Source organism: Mauremys reevesii, linkage group 8 (assembly GCF_016161935.1).
Source record: "Mauremys reevesii isolate NIE-2019 linkage group 8, ASM1616193v1, whole genome shotgun sequence".
Taxonomy (NCBI): domain Eukaryota; kingdom Metazoa; phylum Chordata; order Testudines; family Geoemydidae; genus Mauremys; species Mauremys reevesii.
The window spans coordinates 41,336,297-41,355,600 of NC_052630.1; the positions used below are offsets into that span (position 1 = coordinate 41,336,297).

Here is a 19,304-nt window from a genome sequence, read left to right on the forward strand (position 1 = left end):
CTGTCCGTGCCTTCTGGGGGTAAGCAGGCCTGCTGGGAGCCAGTCAAGCCACAGCTCCAGGGCCAGGAGAGGGGTGTTGCTCCCTGGACTAGTACCCCCATTTGACTCACCTCCCAGTGTCTGGAAACCTCCCTATTCCACAGGCTACAGGCCCCAACTAATACCTAGCAACTAGAAACCTTCCCTATGTTCCATGGGGAAAAGGGCACTGCCACCCAGCCCAGAGGGCTCCCCACCACTAGAGCAGCACACACAGGTAGCCACAGGCTGCGCTCTCCTCTCCTCCAGAGCAACCCAGAGTCTCCACTCACTCTCCCACCCAACAAGGCAGTAAGACAGATTTCTCCAGTGCTCCTCACAGCCACCCAGCTTTTCCCCAACCGCAGCCAGAGTCCAGGGCTGCATTTCCTCTCCTGGGGCCCTTGACTTGTGCTGAGCTCCCCACTGCCTCACAGCAGAGCCCAGAAATCAGCTTTCCATGCAGGAACCTACCCAAGTAACTTCATGGCAAAAACCTTGCCAGACTTCCAAGAGTCTTGTTAAACCAAAATGCATGCTGGAATCCATCGCTTCTAGCTCAACGACCCCTTCACCTCCAGGTTCCCGCTTCCTTGGATCTTCAGGGCAGGTTCAAGGTGTGACCCTGCTCATTACCAGAGCCAGCAGGCAGGCCTAAGAAAACCTCTAACACAATTGCATTGGCTCAGGTGTGGACTGTTCTCTGCCTCACTCCAATATGCCCTCCTCATATAGAGCTCCCAACTGCATTCAGCATAGCACAGAATATCTCCCAGAGGATGCCAGACCAGAGCATGGCCTGCCTGTTTTCCTGGACAACCCATTTGTCTGGTGCCCACTGAAGTTCATATGCTCCTTCCTGGCCTCCTTTGGCATGTTACTTAGGTTCCCAGTGGCTTAGCACACAGTCCTACTTGGTGCAGTCTCTCCACCCTCCCGCTCTGGGCCCTGGCTTTAAAGACATGACTTCTACTCCCTATCGAAGGGGGATTCCTAACAGGTCACAGCACAGCTCACCCGTGACCATTCCCCCTCCTAGTGATGACAGCAGCAGAACTACACCCAGCAGCCCTGCAGGAGCCATCACTGTGCACTGCACCTTACTAGTCTATTATGGAGTGACCTCGCAATAAGGATCCTGGGAACACAGGCCTGTCAGCTTCCTGAGCCCAGCCCAGGCAGCAAGTGCAGGGTAGTTTGGTACAGGCGGCCAGTGCTTTGGGGCCAGGGATGGGCTGCTCGTGATTCCCTTAAGAGGCTGGTCTGCAGGCTTGTAGAGCTCCCTGTATGTAAGTTTCCCCCCCAGATTCAGTTACATTTTCCATTCCTTAATTCAGGGGCGGCTCCAGGCCCCAGCACGCCAAGCACGTGCTTGGGACGGCATGCCGTGGGGGGCGCTCTGCCGGTCTATCAGTTACTGTGTTAAGATACTGTACAGTCTCACTAGACTAGCTGCTCTCTCTTTTGGAGCCCACACACAACAGCACCTGCCCACATGATTCTTTGCATTTGAGATCCCCAAGTTGCTCCATAATTTTCCATATAGTCCTTTGCTCACTGACAAGAGTCTTTGGAAAATAAATGTCCTCATTCTTTAAAGCACAGCACATGACTACCCTGTCCTTTCTAAAGGGCCACAGTCACCTTGACATATAGAAAGTTGCAAGCAGTCTCAGGCATTATGCTGGCCCATGGAGTCCTCTCACTGACTTTTAGAATAGAATCATAGAATCTCAGGGTTGGAAGGGACCTCAGGAAGTCCAACCCCCTGCTCAAAGCAGGACCAACCCCAACTAAATCATCCCAGCCAGGGCTTTGTCAAGCCTGACCTTAAAAACCTCTAAGGATGGAGATTCCACCAACGCCCTAGGTAACCCATTCCAGTGCTTCACCACCCTACTAGTGAAATAGAGTTTCCTAATATCCAACCTAGACCTCCCCCACTGCAACTTAAGACCATTGCTTCTTGTTCTCTCAAACAACTTTAGTGGTTTTCCTACATTTTAGAATTTCTCTCTCCACTGTTGCTGTGTGAAAGACCCACAAAGAGCACGGGGAGCTGGGTAAAGGGCTATGTATCGCGTGTTGCTAAAGCCACAAACTGAAAAAAAACTCGATTAATATTTGCTTTCTCAGACCTCTTTCAGTGATTGCCATCTGGGGTGTTAACTTGTAGCAAGGAAAAGTAAAAGCATCGCTGACAGAACTGTGATCTGTAAGCTGAAGATACCACCTTAATATCTTACTTCTTTTCCCAGGCTGTACTAGACCATAGGTACATGACCCTTTCTCATTTAAATTTCACACCTTTCACAGGAAATCCCTATTATTCTTTACTGTGATCTCTCAGGCTGTTCTACACTTCAAAACTTTGCCCTTGGATGGCCAAACTGGTGCGCCAGTCCATTTATATTGTTAAAGCAGGATTTAAGTGTATTCCTTTTTCAGTTAGTCCTCTAAAACCTATGCCCCCTTCTTTCCACAGCTACCTTAGTGTTGGACAGTCCTATGACATATGCACCAGGGTTCCTTTAATTTGTTACAGCACCAAACAAGAGTTAAAGTGGTGCTTGATTTCAGTATCCAAACCTCAGCCAGAAATTATATCCTAGGATATATATCCTGGATTTAGTGCCACAGGAAAACTTTGTTTCTTGAAAGCTGCAATCATCACCAAGCGTGTGATTTTACAAAAATGGAAGAATAGGACCATGCCCAGACAGTAGTATTCAAGACCTGTCCAAGTTAGCAGCCAAATAAAGAATGGCTTGCTGCTGGAGAGAGCAATTATATGAATTTAAAGGCATTTGACCCCCATTTCTAGCCACATTTGGATTAAAATGTTGAGACTGCTCAAAGAATGCCAGATTGCCATCCCACCTAACCCCACTGCTCTCCTGCCCCAGCTCCCTCCTTCTCTAGTCACACGTATCACCTCCTCTTTATTACTGTAACCCTCACCCTAACATGTTACATCGATGGAGTTTTGTCTGGTTTTGTACTGTCTGGTCTTTCAGCTTTGACAAGTTGGACAACTGTGTAATGACATAATTCTACTGGAGATCCACACAGTACGTGGAAACACATACAGGCTGTAAATCAGTAGTTTTTCAACTTCTGTATTGGTGACCCCTTTCACACAGCAAGTCTCTGAAGATGACCTGCCCCTCATAAATTAAAAATGGGAGGGGGTAATTTAATGGGGGCTTGGGGCTATCAGGCCCATGGAACCATCAGCCCCATGGAGCCGAGAGCTAGCGACCCCTATGTAACCACCTGCAACCCACCTGAGGGGTACAATCCTCAGTTTGAGAACTCCTGCTGTAAGTCATTTACCTTTTTGTACTTTTCATTGTGTTTCTTTAGTTTACTGATTTTCCTAATAAAAAACACCTGTGCTCACCGCCACATAACTATGTAGATTTCACTGTCTCTTTTGGGTTGGTTGTCTGTACTCCGTTCAGAACACTTTTCATTAAGGGTTTCTTTGTGGGAGATTATTTAGAAGGAAGGCTAAAGGTCAGAATATTTGAAAAAAGAGACAAGTAGAGATATCTGTCCATGAACACATACCACTGCACGATCTAACAAGTTTTAACAGTTACTCCTGGGGAATTCTGCGCCAAAAAAAATTAAAAATTCTGCACATAAAATATCAAAATTTTTAAAATACTATTTGTTAAAATAATGCAACAGAATCATGCTGGTTTCAATAATTTTGGTCATTTATTTAAACTACAGTATAATGGATGGAGAATGGAAGTGGGGAGCATTGAAGGAAATCCCCAACCCACTCTGTCTAATAGTAATGTAGCTAGGTTTGACCCTTTATTTCTAATTATCAGTCAACAAATATATGCAGCCATATGCTCAGTGTTACATCATAGGTAACTGAGGAGCAAGCGAGGGCTGGGGACTCAAACTCACAATTTATACTGCCTTCTTACCATCTCCAGAAAGGTCAGTAGCAAACAGTTCATGGAGCATATTTTGATAGGAAATTTTTTCAGTCCAAAAATTTAGACCAGTTCTAATCACTAAAGCACCACAAGCATTTATAAGGTCATACTGTCCTTTACATTAGCCTGCAGAAGAGAAGAATGAGGGGGGATTTGATAGCTGCTTTCAACTACCTGAAAGGGGGTTCCAAAGAGGATGGATCTAGACTGTTCTCAGTGGTAGAAGATGACAGAACAAGGAGTAATGGTCTCAAGTTGCAGAGGGGGAGGTTTAGGTTGGACATTAGGAAAAACTTTTTCACTAGTAGGGTGGTGAAGCACTGGAATGGGTTACCTAGGGAGGTGGTGGAATCTCCTTCCTTAGAGGTTTTTAAGGTCAGGCTTGACAAAGCCCTGGCTGGGATGATTTAGTTGGGTTTGGTCCTGCTTTGAGCAGGGGGTTAGACTAGATGACCTCCTGAGGTCCCTTCCAACCCTGAGATTCTATGATTCTATGATTAAGGCTCCTTTACACCACTCTGGCAATGTAAAGGAGCCTTAAAATTTTTACACTGGTTTTATACTCCTGGGGGAATTCACTAAAGAACAATGGGAACAACTCACTAAGCCGACAGGCTGCTATAGTATGTTCTGCCTAAGGGGACAGAGCCTGCCCCACACCTACCTCCTCAAACACCCCAAAGCCCTGATCTTCCATGCCAAGCATGCTGCAATAGCTAGCGAGAGGGATAGAGTCTCTCTTGCTCTCTCACAGGCATGACTGCCCAGCTGCCCCGCTCTGGCAGTGATTTACATCTCTACCAGCTGCTCCAGATGCCCAAACCAACCTCCCTGCACTGCTGGGGAGAGGTGCTTGACCGCTCTTGTGGCTTCCCTTTACTTGCCGCTCAGAAGTCATTTTTCTGTGGGGAAGCAAAGAAATCTATGGGGGCCATGAATTCTGCACACATGCAGCGATGCAAAATTCCTCCAGGAGTAAACAGTCATTCATTCAGTGCTGCACAGACATACTGAGAAAGGAGAACAAATTTCACATTAAAATGATCTTGCAAGTTGTAGCTGGGTCGGGGTGTCAATTATTAATGGACTGAAGAGAGAGCTGTGGAAAGAAGCCTTCTTGACTAAAGTCAGTTGTCCAACAATTTTGTCTTGCTGAAGATGGAAACATTAACAAAGTGCCCAAAAAAATCAATGTCCAAAGGGCATTAAATTATTCTTCTTTGCCCACTGTGTATGGCTGGAGTTTGTAGTGAGCAGGCAACCTGGCCTTTCAGCACAGGAGAAGATGGCAGAGTCCAGCACTGGATAAGGTGATTTTTGATCAAGATAGAAGCAGACGCTCATGTAAGAGGTTCACACTGCGCCCCTGGATATTCAGCCCCTTGTCTCCTCTCCTCCATGAATCAGGGACACTTCTGTCTGGTGCAACAACCATGTTCTTTATTTGTGATCAGTTCCTCACCACCAGTTTCCAACTATATACAGGCTTTACAACTGCTTGGCATACCACAGGCCTGGTCAGCAACAGACTAGGAGGCTCCTACTCCCTCTGAGCCTGACCTCCCACTCTTAGGGTACAGGTACACTACCCGCTGGATTGGCGGGTAGTGATCGATCTATCGAGGATCAATGTATCGCATCTAGACACAATAAATCAATCCCTGATCGCTCTGCCATCGACTCCTGTACTCCACAGTGGTGAGAGGCGGAAGCAGAGTCAATGTGGGAGCAGCGGCAGTCAACCCCACGCCGTGAGGATGCGAGGTAAGTCAACCTAAGATACGTCGACTTCAGCTACACTATTCTTAAGTCGATCCCCCCCCCCGCCCCCCAGTGTAGACCAGGCCTTAGTCTCCACCCCTCCTTTCTCTCACTTTCTTCCAGCCTTACAGCTCCTGCTAATGAGGCTGGCAGGTGTGGTCAGTTACCATGCAAACATAGGGCGGTTCACCCAGCCCTAATCCATTCCCCTTGATTTGGGCTGGAGTGGCAGGAGCTGACTAGGGGCTTCTCAACCAGTACCCTGCCACACTTCACCACAGGGTATTTACATACGACTGACCTGTGGAGTACAGAGGATTCACCTGTTGTGTAACATTCTGGAAGGGGCATATGTTTATCTGTCAGGTTTCAATGAGAAGCTTCATTGGCTTAGGCCATCAGAGATGTACTTTGGGACATTTTGAAATAATCTAAATCAAGGAAGACTTGAGGACTCCACTGCAAGATTAATGCAGACAAGGCAGGGGGACGGGTGATATTAGCTCTTTGGAATCGCAGCCCTGTCCCCTCTGTGGTTCTCCCAGGGGAAGTGGGCTCTTGTCAGCATTCTCTTCACTGATCAGCGGACAGGGCAAGTTTTAAATCAGTCCCCAGTGGGGAGTATATTCTAGTCTTAAGTTGTTCTGGCCAGTGACCAGCCCTTCCTTTATGCTTGTATAGCACTAAGCATGCTGCAGGCACTACTGGGAACAAACCAAAAGCCAGGGTACTACGTATAACTTTGCTTAGAATCCAACACACCAATGAAGTGAGATGTGCCCACTGTCTTTTAATGAGAAGGATTCTTGTCACTGGGCAGTACTCCGGGATGGTGAGAGGAGCTTGCTCGTTGTTTGCCAACAGAGCAAGTTCTCAGTACGAACAGCAGACACTGAGACTGAGGGAACTGGTACTTCAAGGAGCCGTGGAGATAGCACTGCTCTAGGGGAGACAGGATGCCTCCCTCCCAAGCATTCTCCAGTCCTTGGCTTCTAGACTCAGGCTGCCAAGAAGAGGGGGTGGTTACTGCCTGTTGTGGTGATTCTGCAACATCAACATCTGTGAAGTAATAGCTGGGCTGAACCCCTCCAACCCAAGTCCTAGCACCACATCCCATGCAGGCCACAGGAGATGCTGAGCTGCCAGCTTGGAGGGCAGGCTGGATATGGCAGAATCAAACCAAACCCGAAGGGCTGAAAGAGTTTCATCTGCTTCCTAGCCTCCGCCCACCCTACCCCACTACCATGTACATGCCCCTCTGCACTTTCTGGTTTCAAGGGAGGCACGCAGCAGAGCTGCCAGAAGAAAGGCTTCTCTCATGGCCATTCTAATTCAGCCAAAACAGAACATGAGATCTTTGGACAAATGCCCTGGCCGAAGATGTTTGGGTAACCCAGAAGACGTCTGAACCTGTCCCTAGTCACTACTGTCCCTGTCCCTAGATCGTGCCAAACCAACCTGATCTCCTTCTTTGAGAAAGTAACAGATTTTTTAGACAAGGGAAATGCGGTGGATCTAATATATCTTGATTTCAGTAAGGCGTTTGATACGGTACCGCATGAAGAATTACTGGTTAAATTGGAAAAGATGGGGATTGAAATGAAAATCCAGAGGTGGATAAGGAGCTGGTTAAAGAGGAGACTGCAGAGGGTCGTATTGAAGGGTGATCTGTCGGGTTGGAGGGGGGTTACCAGTGGAGTTCCTCAAGGTTCGGTTTTGGGTCCGATTTTATTTAATCTATTTATCGCTGACCTCGGAACCAAAAGTAGGAGTGGGCTGATAAAGTTTGCGGCTGACACCAAGTTGGGAGGTATTGCCAATTCGGAAAAGGATCGGGATATCCTCCAGGGAGATTTGGATGACCTTGTTAACTGGAGTATTAGTAACAGGATGAAATTCAATAATGAGAAGTGTAAGGTTATGCATTTAGGGATGACTAACAAGAATTTCAGTTATAAGCTGGGGACGCACCAGTTGGAAGTAACGGAGGAGGAGAAGGACCTAGGACTCCTGGTTGATCGTAAGATGACTATGTGATGTGGCCGTTAAAAAAGCTAATGCGGTCTTGGGATGCATTAGGCGAGGTATTTCTAGTAGAGATAAGGAGGTGCTAGTCCCGTTATATAAGGCGTTGGTGAGACCTCATTTGGAGTATTGTGTGCAGTTTTGGTCTCCCATGTTTAAGAAGGATGAATTCAAACTGGAACGGGTACAAAGAAGGGCCACTAGAATGATCCGAGGAATGGAAAGCCTGTCGTATGAAAGGAGACTTGAGGAACTCGGTTTGTTTTCCTTAACCAAAAGAAGGATAAGAGGAGATATGATTGCACTCTTTAAATATATCAGAGGGATAAATACCAGGGAAGGAGAGGAATTTTTTCAGCTCAGTGCTAATGTGGACACGAGGACAAACGGATATAAATTGTCAGTCAGGAAATTTAGGCTTGAAATTAGATGAAGGTTTCTAACCATCAGAGGAGTGCAATTCTGGAACAGCCTACCGAGGGAAACAGTGGAAGTAAGGACCTCCATGACTTTAAGATTAAGCTGGATAAGTTTATGGAGGGGATGGTATGATAGGATAAAGGGTTTAGTCAATAGGTCAATAACGTGCCACACTGGTAATTAGTACAAAGGGTCAATGTTGGGATATTGTTAGCCTTTTCCAGAGGGTCTGGCTGGAGAGTCTTGCCCACATGCTCGGGGTTCAGCTGATCGCCATATTTGGGGTCGGGAAGGAATTTTCCTCCAGGGTAGATTGGCAGTGGGCCTGGAGGTTTTTCGCCTTCCTCCGAAGCATGGGGCAGGGGTCGCTTGCTGGTGGATTATCTGCTACTTGAAGTCTTTAAATCATGATTTGGAGCATTCAACAGCAGAGTCAAGGGAGTGAATTAGTTCAGGAGTGGGTGGATCGGCTTATGTGGCCTGCATCTTGCAGGAGGTCAGACTAGATGATCATAATGGTCCCTTCTGATCTTGAATTCTATGATTCTATGAACATTGGGAAAACTGGAACACCCTCAAAACCCCAGTAGGGTCCCTACGGACCCCCCCTGTTGTGCATTCTCCAATTGGATACAGTAGCTAGCGCATTACCAGTCATTGCACAGGCATATTCCCACACCCATAGGCACAACATCAAGATCGTGTCTTTTGTGTAGTTATAACGCTAATCCAGCAGAGAAGTAGTAATCAACCTTCTCCTGTGCACTGCTCATTTCCTTTGGGTCCCCTTTTAATAGGAAATTAGTCAAACAGCACTCAGCATAACATATACCCAATACCCTGTACACAGCTTCAATACGTCCATCCTCAGGTGCCTACTGGTGGCAGCTGGTGTGTGCACATGCTTTCTCTCTAAGCTGTACCAGGCTGCGCAGATAGCCAGCTCAGCAAACCTAACAGCACTGCCCAGAAAGATCACACGCTGGGTTCTGCAGCAAAGGTGCTCAGCCAGGTTTATTGTCAACAGAACATGGTCCTTGTGCCCCCACCCCCAAGAGCTACAGGGACACTAACACAGGTATGCCCATCACAATGGGCTCAGCTCACTCAGAAATGGCACTTTCGGTTGGACAAAGGTGCCCCTCCTAGGATTTCTCTTGTATACATTGATAGGAACAGGTGTCACACCCCAATGGCCCAAGGGGTCCCCTGGGGAAGGCAGATCAGCATTGAATATGGCTAACACTATTGCAAGCATCGCAGGGCATCTTGGGAAGGGTCAAAGGTGTGAATGAGTGTGGAAAGAAAGATTCCTTCGCAGGTCACATGAGGCCAGAGGGGGAAGAAGGAAAAGAGCAAAGAACGGGTTAACTCTGCTAGGCCCAAAAATAAGACGCTGACTCTAACCCGCTCAAGGCCACGACATGCATCTGACTCTCGGCTGCCTGCCAAGAAAGAGGGGGGCCCAGAATTCACCAATAAGCCATAAGGAAGGAAGATGCAGCTGAGCAGACCTGCAAAGGCAGCCCATAACAAGCGAGACAAGTGAAGGCCAGCACGGAGGAAAACAACGAGGACAACAGTCTAGCCGGTGTGTTTTGGGAAAGCTGAGGAACATAAGAAAGGCCGTACCGGGTCAGACCAAAGGTCCATCTAGCCCAGTATCTGTCTACCGACAGTGGCCAATGCCAGGTGCCCCTGAGGGAGTGAACCTAACAGGCAATGATCAAGTGATCTCTCTCCTGCCATCCATCTCCATCCTCTGACGAACAGAGGCTAGGGACACCATTCTTACCCATCCTGGCTAATAGCCATTTATGGACTTAGCCACCATGAATTTATCCAGTCCCCTTTTAAACATTGTTATAGTCCTGGCCTTCACAACCTCCTCAGGTAAGGAGTTCCACAAGTTGACTGTGCGCTGCGTGAAGAAGAACTTCCTTTTATTTGTTTTAAACCTGCTGCCTATTCATTTCATTTGGTGACCCTAGTTCTTGTATTATGGGAATAAGTAAATAACTTTTCCCTATCCACTTTCTCAACATCACTCATGATTTTATATACCTCTATCATGTCCCCCCTTAGTCTTCTCTTTTCCAAACGGAAGAGTCCTAGCTTCTTTAATCTTTCCTCATATGGGACCCTCTCTAAACCCTAATCATTTTAGTTGCTCTTTTCTGAACTTTTTCTAGTGCTAGAATATCTTTTTTGAGGTGAGGAGACCACATCTGTACACAGTATTTGAGATGTGGGCGTACCATGGATTTATATAAGGGCAATAATATATTCTCAGTCTTATTTTCTATCCCCTTTTTAATGATTCCTAACATCCTGTTTGCTTTTTTGACTGCCTCTGCACACTGCGTGGACATCTTCAGAGAACTATCCACGATAACTCCAAGATCTTTTTCCTGAATCGTTGTAGCTAAATTAGCCCCCATCATGTTGTATGTAGAGTTGGGGTTATTTTTTCCAATGTGCATTACTTTACATTTATCCACATTAAATTTCATTTGCCATTTTGTTGCCCAATCACTTAGTTTTGTGAGATCTTTTTGAAGTTCTTCACAATCTGCTTTGGTCTTAACTATCTTGAGTAGTTTAGTATCATCTGCAAACTTTGCCACATCACTGTTTACCCCTTTCTCCAGATCATTTATGAATAAATTGAATAGGATTGGTCCTAGGACTGACCCTTGGGGAACACCACTAGTTACCCCTCTCCATTCTGAGAATTTACCATTAATTCCTACCCTCCTCCTCTGTGGAGGAGACCACAGAGAGCCAGTTTGGACTGGTACAAAAAACACCAGGAACAGAGGTCGTGAAACAAAACACCTCCAAGGCACCCTGGATTTAAAAACCCTCCTAAGAGCTGGAGCAATTCGGAGATCGCAGCAGACCCCAGATGGCCTGGGCCCAGGACAGAACTCCCGTCCATCCTTCCCCTTCTTCTTACATTACACCCAGGCTTGGCCAGCCTAGGGTAGAGTTTGTGCGAGTATGAAAGTAGGTTAGGGCTTGGGGCATTAACGTTTTCTTCCTTCCTCTTAGTGACATGGGGAGGACCTCTCACTCTCCGCTGTTATTTTATAATTTTATTAATAAAGCTTTAAACTTAGACCCTTGGTGTGTTTTTTCATCTCCTCCCCTAAACATCCTGTGGCTTCAGCCTAACCACCTAATGCCTCAGGCAGATTGGTTACAGAAATCTGCCACACAGGTTACCTATCACACTGATGTGCTCAGTTACCAACCCTACACCTTGGACCAGCTGGTTCAAACAAAATATCCCCCTCCATCCTCCTCCTATCCTTGTCTTACTCGGGGTCAGTGTGTTCTTGTACCATCACCCGGGACAGGGGTTATCCCATAACTCCACATTGGGGTAGACCTGTGCTAGCTTTCCGGAATGTGATTACATGAATACCCAGCGCCTAGTACTTCTTTGAGTGCCCATGTTTTAGCAATGCCAGCCAGGCTTTTGCCAAGTTCATGTACCAGGCAGTGAACTTGTAAGTAGGCATTTGCTTTATGACAGAGCCTGACTTTTTCTAAATTTGATTTAGGCCTCAGGCCTTGCACCAGGCCCTGTGCTCCAGGCTCACTCCTCTACTACACCTACCTTCTGCCTACATCCCTGTCTGCGCAGCACAGCTCCCCTTGTATAGCACAATGCAATGTTAACACAAAGGGTATGTCTACACTACGGGATTATTCCGATTTTACAGAAACCGATTTTTGGAAACAGATTGTATAAAGTCAAGTGCACGTGGCCACACTAAACACATTAATTCGGCGGTGTGCGTCCATGTACCGAGGCTGGCGTAGATTTCTGGAGCGTTGCACTGTGGGTAGCTATCCCATAGTTCCCGCAGTCTCCTCCGCGCATTGGAATTCTGGGTTGAGATCCCAATGCACGATGGGGCAAAACAGTGTCGCGGGTGATTCTGGGTAAATGTCATCAGACAATCCTCCCTCCGATAAAGCAACGACAGACAATCATTTTGCATCCTTTTCCCTGGATTGCCTGGGCAGACGCTATAGCACGGAAACCATGGAGCCCATTCAGCCTTTTTTCACTGTCACCATGTGTCTACTGGATGTTGCTAACAGATGCGGTACTGCAGCGCTACACAGCAGCATCCCCTTGCCTTCTGCAAGTTAGCAAAGACTGTTACCAGCTCTACTGTACCATCTGCTATCTTGCAAGTTGACAATAAGGTAATAATTGGAGATATACCAATCTCCTAGAACTGGAAGGGACCTTGAAAAGTCATAGAGTCCAGCCCCCTGCCTTCACTAGCAGGACCAATTTTTGCCCCAGATCCCTAAGTGGCCCCCTCAAGGATTGAACTCACAACTCTGGGTTTAGCAGGCCAATGCTCAAAACACCCAGCTATCCCTCCCCCCACAATGATGGTTACCAGTCATACTGTATCGTCTGCTGCTGTCATGGGTGCTCCTTGCCGGCCTCGGTGAGGTCGGCCGGGGGTGCATGGACAAAAATGGGAATGACTCCCCAGGTTATTCTCTTCTTTAAGTTTTGTCTAAAGGGAGAGTCAGTCCTGCCTAGATATCAGGCAAGCCTACTAAAGAACCAGAGAAGCAAACGACCGCTCCGGGTCAGAGCCCCAGACATCCCGCAGAAATGATGAGCTGCATGCCATTCTAGGGGCCAACCCCATCACATGCCAACCCCATCACAAAACCCACAGTGAGAACATGTGGAGTCAGAAAGAACATCAAAGAAGCCAGCGTACGAGAAACAACATCAGTGCTTAGTGAAGAGCACAGAATCCATCAGGCAGCCATTCCCTCCAGCGCCCCTTCTTGTCTCTTTAACCATGTAGCACACACAAGGAAACATACACCCTTTGCAACACTTACCCTGATTCTCCGCATTGCGGTCACAATCTCCACCCTGCTGTTTGGCCGAGGCACATCAAGGCTTCCAATGTACTAGAAGAAGAAAAAAAAAAGGGGCGGGGGGGGGGAGAGAAATAGGATTAGTACAGCTCCCATGTCCGTAAAATAGAACAGATGTGCAGGGACTTTTCCACCAAGCAGCTAAACCATCCCCCTGCCAATGCAGGAGCATTTCTCCTTATACATCACAGCACTTTGTCCAGTCCATTTTACGTGTCCTATACAATGACTCTTCTGTCACTTTCCCTGGGAGACTATTCCATAGTCTAATCCATCTGTCAGGAAACTTTAATTGATATTCATCCTAAATTTTCCATTCCTTAATCTCATCCCATTATTCCTAGGCTGACTCATCCTACCCCCCCCCCTCCCCCAAATCTATCAGTCTGATGTTTTCATCTTTCACACATCTGCAGATTATGCCTTCTCCCTGCCATGTGGGGTGTTTCGTCAAGCCACATATTTAACTGTCTTCATTCATAGGTTTTAAGGCCAGCAGGAACCATTATGACAACCTAGTCTGACCTCCTGCATAGCACAGGACGGAGACTCCACCCAATATTTCCTGCACCAAACTCATATCTTGCGGCAGATCTTAGTTAAGTTGTTCCAATGGTTAATTACCCTTTTGCTGCTAAAAAAGGGGGCTCATTTTGATTCTGAATGTGCCAAGCATCAGCTTCCAGTCACTGGATCCTGTTATACTTTTGCCTGCTAGATTCAAGATCCCTTTGCTCTCAGAAATGTCTTACTCACATAGGTACTTATAGGAGATGATTAGTCATCCCTTAAATTTCCCTTGCATAAACCGGATTTGACTTTTTAGTCTCTCAGAATAAGGCAGGTCTTCCAGACCTGAAATCGTTCTTGTAACTCTTTACTGAGCTCCTTCCAATTTTTTAACATTGTTTTTGAAGTGTGGATACCAAAATTGGACTCGGTATTCAATAATGATCTCATCAGTGCTGCATACAGCTCAATAGTCATCCACTTAGATATCCAAGCATTGCATAAGCTCTGTTAACCACAACATCCCACTGGGATCTCACGTTTAGCTGGTTTCCACCATGACCTCTAGGTCTCTCAGAGGCCCTGCTTTCCAGGATGTGGTCCTCTGTCCTGTAAGTGGCCTTTTGTTTTCTGTTCCTAGGTATCATTCCTTGCAGGTGGCAGCATTAACACACATTACTTGATTGCATCCATCTTATAAAGAGATCCAGACCACTCTAAAGCCAACCTGTTTTCAGTATTTACTACTTCATCAATCTGTGTCCTCTATAAACTTTACCTGCAATCATTTTTTTCAAGATCATTGATCAAGATAGAGTAGCATTATGTCAAGAATAGTCCATTCCATCACCCCATGGGATGAGGATTCCCCAAGTACAATTATGGTTTGATGAGCTCTTTCAGCGAGACAGTTTTTAAATTCCTTTACTATGAGCCAAGTGTTAATTTTTTAGTCTTCCTTTGGAGAAAGTTCTGAAGGAACTCAAATGTGAAATTGCCAGACTACTACTAACTGTGGTTTGTAACCTATCATTTAAATCAGCTTCTCTACCAGATGACTGGAGGACAGCTAATGTGATGCCAATTTAAAAAAAAAAAAAAAGGCTCCAGAGGTGATCCTGAGAATTACAGGCACTGCAATAAGCCTGACTTCAGTACCAGGTAAATGTTGAAACTATAGTAAAGAACAGAATTATCAGACACATAGATGAACATAATTTGTTGGGGAAGAGTCAACATGGCTTTTGTAAAGGGAAAAATCACACCTCACCAATCTACTAGAATTCTTTGGGAGGGGGTCAACAAGCATGTGGACAAGGGGGATCCAAGGGATATAGTGCACTTAGATTTTCAGAAAGCCTTTGACAAGATCCCTCACCAAAGGCTCTTAAGCAAATTAAGCTGTCATGGAATAAGAGGAAAGGTCCTCTCATAGATCAGTAACAGGTTAAAAGATAGGGTAGGATTAAATGGTCAGTTTTCAGAACTGAGAGAGGTAAATAGCGGTATATCCCAGAGGTCTGAACTGATACCAGTACTATTCAACATATTCATAAATGATCTGGAAAAAGGGGTCAGCAGCGAGGTGGCAAAATTTGCAGACAATGCAAAACTACTCAAGATAGTGAAGTCAAAAGCAGACTGTGAAGAGTTACAAAGGGATCTCACAAAACTGGATGACTGGGCAACAAAATAGCAGATGAAATTCAATGTTGATAAACACAAAGTAATGCACACTGGAAAACATAATCCCAATTATACATATAAAATGATGGGATCTAAATTAGCTGTTACCACTCAAGAAAGATCTTGGAGTCATTGTGGATAGTTCTCTGAAAACATCTGCTCAACGTGTAGCAGCAGTCAAAAAAACTAACAAAATGCTGGGAACCATTAAGAAAGGGATAGATAAGACAACATAAAGAATAATATTGTCTCTATATAAATTGATGATACACCCACACCTTGAATACTGCATGCAGATCTGGTTGCCACATCTCAAAAAAGATATATCGGAATTGGAAAAGGAACAGAAAAGGGCAACAAAAATGATTAGGGGTATGGAACAGATGCCGTATGAAGAGATTAAGAAGACTGGGATTTCTCAGTCCGGAAAAGAGGTGACGGGGTGGAATATGATAAAGGTTTATAAAATCATGAGTGGTGTGGAGAAAGTAAATAAGGAAGTGTTATTTACTCCTTCTTACAACACAAGAACTAGGGGTCACCAAATGAAATTAATAGGCAGCAGGTTTAAAAACAAACAAAAGGAAGTATTTTTTCACATGACGCAGTCAACCTGTGGTACTCTTTGTAAGAGGATGTTGTAAAGCCAAGACTATAACAGAGTTCAAAAAAGAACTAGATAAGTTGATGGCTATTAGCCAAGATGATCAGGGATGCAACCCCTAAATCTCTGGGTACCCCTAAACCTCTGGCTGCCAGGGGATGGATCACTCAATGATTGCCTGTTCTGTTCATTCCCTTTGAAGCACTTGGCATTGGCAACTGTCAGAAGACAGGATGCTGGGCTAGATGGACCACTGGTCTGACCCAGCATGGCCTGTGATTTTATTGACATGAACTGTGAACGTATAGATCATTGTTGCAACCAGGGTCCTATGGTTACACCAGGTCTTGTACAGAGGGTGGTGTCTATGGAAAGGTTGTAGTTTGCTGGTTATGATTATGGCTATTGTGATACAGGAGGGCCAGGGAGCAGTGGGAGAGTGGTAGAAGAGAAGTATATAAGCCCTAGGCTAATTAAGGTGTGGTTCCCTCTAGACTAGGGAGGGCTGCTACAGGTTAATTGGAGCACCTGTAGTCAACTAAGGCCCTGTTAGCAACCTAATAAAACCCATGCTTCAGGCAGTCAGAGGAGGAGTTCTGGAGCTTGGAGGTGTGCTGTGACACTTGGAAGATCAGAAAACTGGAGTAAGGAAGACCCTGCCCCAGCAGGGGAGGGAGACTCCCTCCCCACAGTGTTTAAGGATCGAAGGTACCCCACCCAAGAGGGAGGAGGGTAAGAACCCACAGGGGTTGAGAGGGGTTGGGGCTCAGAGTAAGGAGCAAACCCAGATCCTTCCCCTGCTTCCCTCTTTTACCACCTTCCAGGGCCACTAGTGGGGCCCTCAGTGCCCCAAGAGCAGGGGCAAGGGGTGGCATCTTAGCCCCTCGCCAAGAAAAGCGCAGGACATACCATACTACATGGCCATCTTGTCACACGTGGTGTCAGAGGTGGGAGCTTTGTGCCGTGAACATAATCCAGGGTGGGTCACAACCACCCTGCCTCAAGATAGAGGATGTGGTCAAAGCACTGGTGCAAGCTACTGCCACCCAGAAGGAGGCTACCTGGGTCCAGGCAGCTGCCCAACAGGAGGCCAAGTGGCTGCAGCAAGAGACCAATCACCTGCTGATGACCCAGGCCACCCAAGATCGGGCCATGCTGCAGGAACTAGTGAACCAAGTGAAGGCCCTTACAAAGCTGAGACGCAGGTATGATGGGACACAGACCATACGGGCCAGTTACTGTCTGCAGAAAATGACTTGGGAGGATGATGTGGAGGTGTACCTCCTGGCCTTCGAGAGGACAGCCCTGAGGGATGTCTGGCCCTGAGACCAGTGGTCAGGTATGCTTGCCCCATTTTTGTGCAGGGAGGCCCTGAAGGTCTACTATGATATGACTGTAGAGGAGGCAGCAGATTACCCCCGACTGAGGCAGAGATCCTAGCCAGGGCAGGAGTAACGACGGCCTTGCACGTCCGGACATTCCATGAATGGCAGTACTGTGAAGACAAGACACCACGATCACAACTGTTTGACCTAATCTACCTAGCCTGGAAATGGTTATGCCCGGAGGCTCTCAGCTCAGAGAAAATGATGGAGCTCCTGGTGCTGGACCACTATACGAGGGGACTAGCCTCGGGCGTCCGAGCCTGGGTAGGCCAGAATGACCCCTCCACCTATGATGAGCTAGTCATCCTTGTAGAGAGACAACTGGCAGCCTGTGAACTGTTTGAAACCCCAGGAGGTGAAACACGGCATTTCAGGAAACCAGTCCCGACCCCGAGGCCCCGGATCATCAAGAACTCCAGGAAAGCCATAGCTGGAAGAACAGGCACAAGGGAGCAGCCTGAGGCCCCAAAGGGACTTGGCAGTCCGGGGGGAAAGGGTTGAAGAAGTAAGTCAGAGGGCCACCTCCAGAATGAGATATCGCTGTTATGAGTGCGGGGAGTTGGGGCATATAGCAGCCCAGTGCCCCAACAAGGAGAAGCCCATGCAATGTAATCTGGGGGATCCCAGGGACCAATGGGGCCTAATCAGCCTGCTGGGGGTCGCGACGGCCCAACATGAATACACCAGGCCGGTAAAGATGAATGGCATCCAGACCATAGCTTTGGGGGACTATGGGAGTGCTGTCACATTGGTCTCAGGCAAGTTAGTGGGGCAAGACCAACTGAGCCGGGCCAAGAGCACTGGAGTGACATGTGTCCACGGCACAGTAAATTTCTACCTCACAATTCCAATACGGATTGAGATCCAGGGAAATACTACCAAGATGACTGCAGGGGTGGTCCCCAAGCTCCCCCCACCTGGTCTTAATTGGCAGGGACTTTCCTGGGTTTGAGAGCCTACTCCCCCCCCTCCCCCCATCGAGTTAGGGGAGGGAAGTAAACCCTGAGCAGAAGTTAAATGAGGTATCCCAATTTGATACCTACCCGATACCACATGTTGACGAGCTAGTGGATAAGTTAGGCAAGGCCCAATACTTGACCACCTTGGACTTGACAAAAGGCTACTGGCAGATCCCCCTGGCTGAGGATGCCAAGGAAAAAAATGCTTTCTCTACACCTGACAGCTTCTTCCAATATACCATCCTCCCTTTTGGGCTCCATGGGGCCCCTGCAACTATCCAACGATTGATGGACCGATTACTTCAACCTCATGCCTTTCACAGATGGTGGGGGATGAGGAGCACCCAATCCTTTACCTCAGCCGAAAGATCCTGCCCAGGGAGTACTCTTAGACAGGCTGGCCTCACTGCTAACTCATCCAAATGTGCAATAGGGCTAGCTGAGGCCAGATACCTCAGGTATGTAGTTAGAAGGGGCCTGGTGAAGCCCCAGTGGAACAAAGTGGAGGCAATAAAGAAATGGCCCCGCTCGATCTGCAAGAAACAAGTCAGAGCATTCTTAGGGATAGCAGGGTACTATCGCTGGTTCATCCCTCATTTTGCCACAAGGGCAGCGCCTCTGATGGACTGATAAGAGCTCGGGGCCTGGATATAGTTAAGTGGACCGAAGAAGCAGAAGAAGCTTTCACAGACCTAAGGACGGCCTTTTTCAGCCATCCAGTGCCCATAGCTCCAGATTTCTCAAAGGAATTCATTCTACAAACAGACACCTCGGAGGTAGGACTTGGGGCAGTCCTTTCACAGATGGTGTGGGATGAGGAGCACCCAATCCTTTACCTCAGCTGAAAGCTCCTGCCTAGAAAGCAGCAGTATGCCTAGTGATTAAATGGGCCATGGAGATTCTACAGTATTACCTACTTGGGCGTCGGTTCACTCTTGTGACGGACCACGCCCCAGTCCAATGGACGCACACAAATAAGGAGAAGACTGCACGAGTGACTAGGTGGTTCCTATCCCTACAACCTTTTCACTTCCGGATCCAGCATAGA

The 19,304-nt window shown here is 47.1% G+C and overlaps 1 protein-coding gene across 5 annotated transcripts in view; it reads right to left on the reverse strand.

Annotated features, from left to right (window-relative positions):
• Positions 1-19,304, reverse strand: part of LOC120370684 (carboxyl-terminal PDZ ligand of neuronal nitric oxide synthase protein-like) — a 174,216-nt gene that overhangs the window by 115,120 nt on the left and 39,792 nt on the right. For all 5 annotated transcript variants that reach the window (XM_039485737.1, XM_039485739.1, XM_039485736.1 and 2 more), the window contains exon 2: positions 13,074-13,145. In XM_039485737.1, the coding sequence (XP_039341671.1) occupies positions 13,074-13,145 (72 nt within the window). The remainder of the gene's footprint in view (positions 1-13,073; positions 13,146-19,304) is intronic.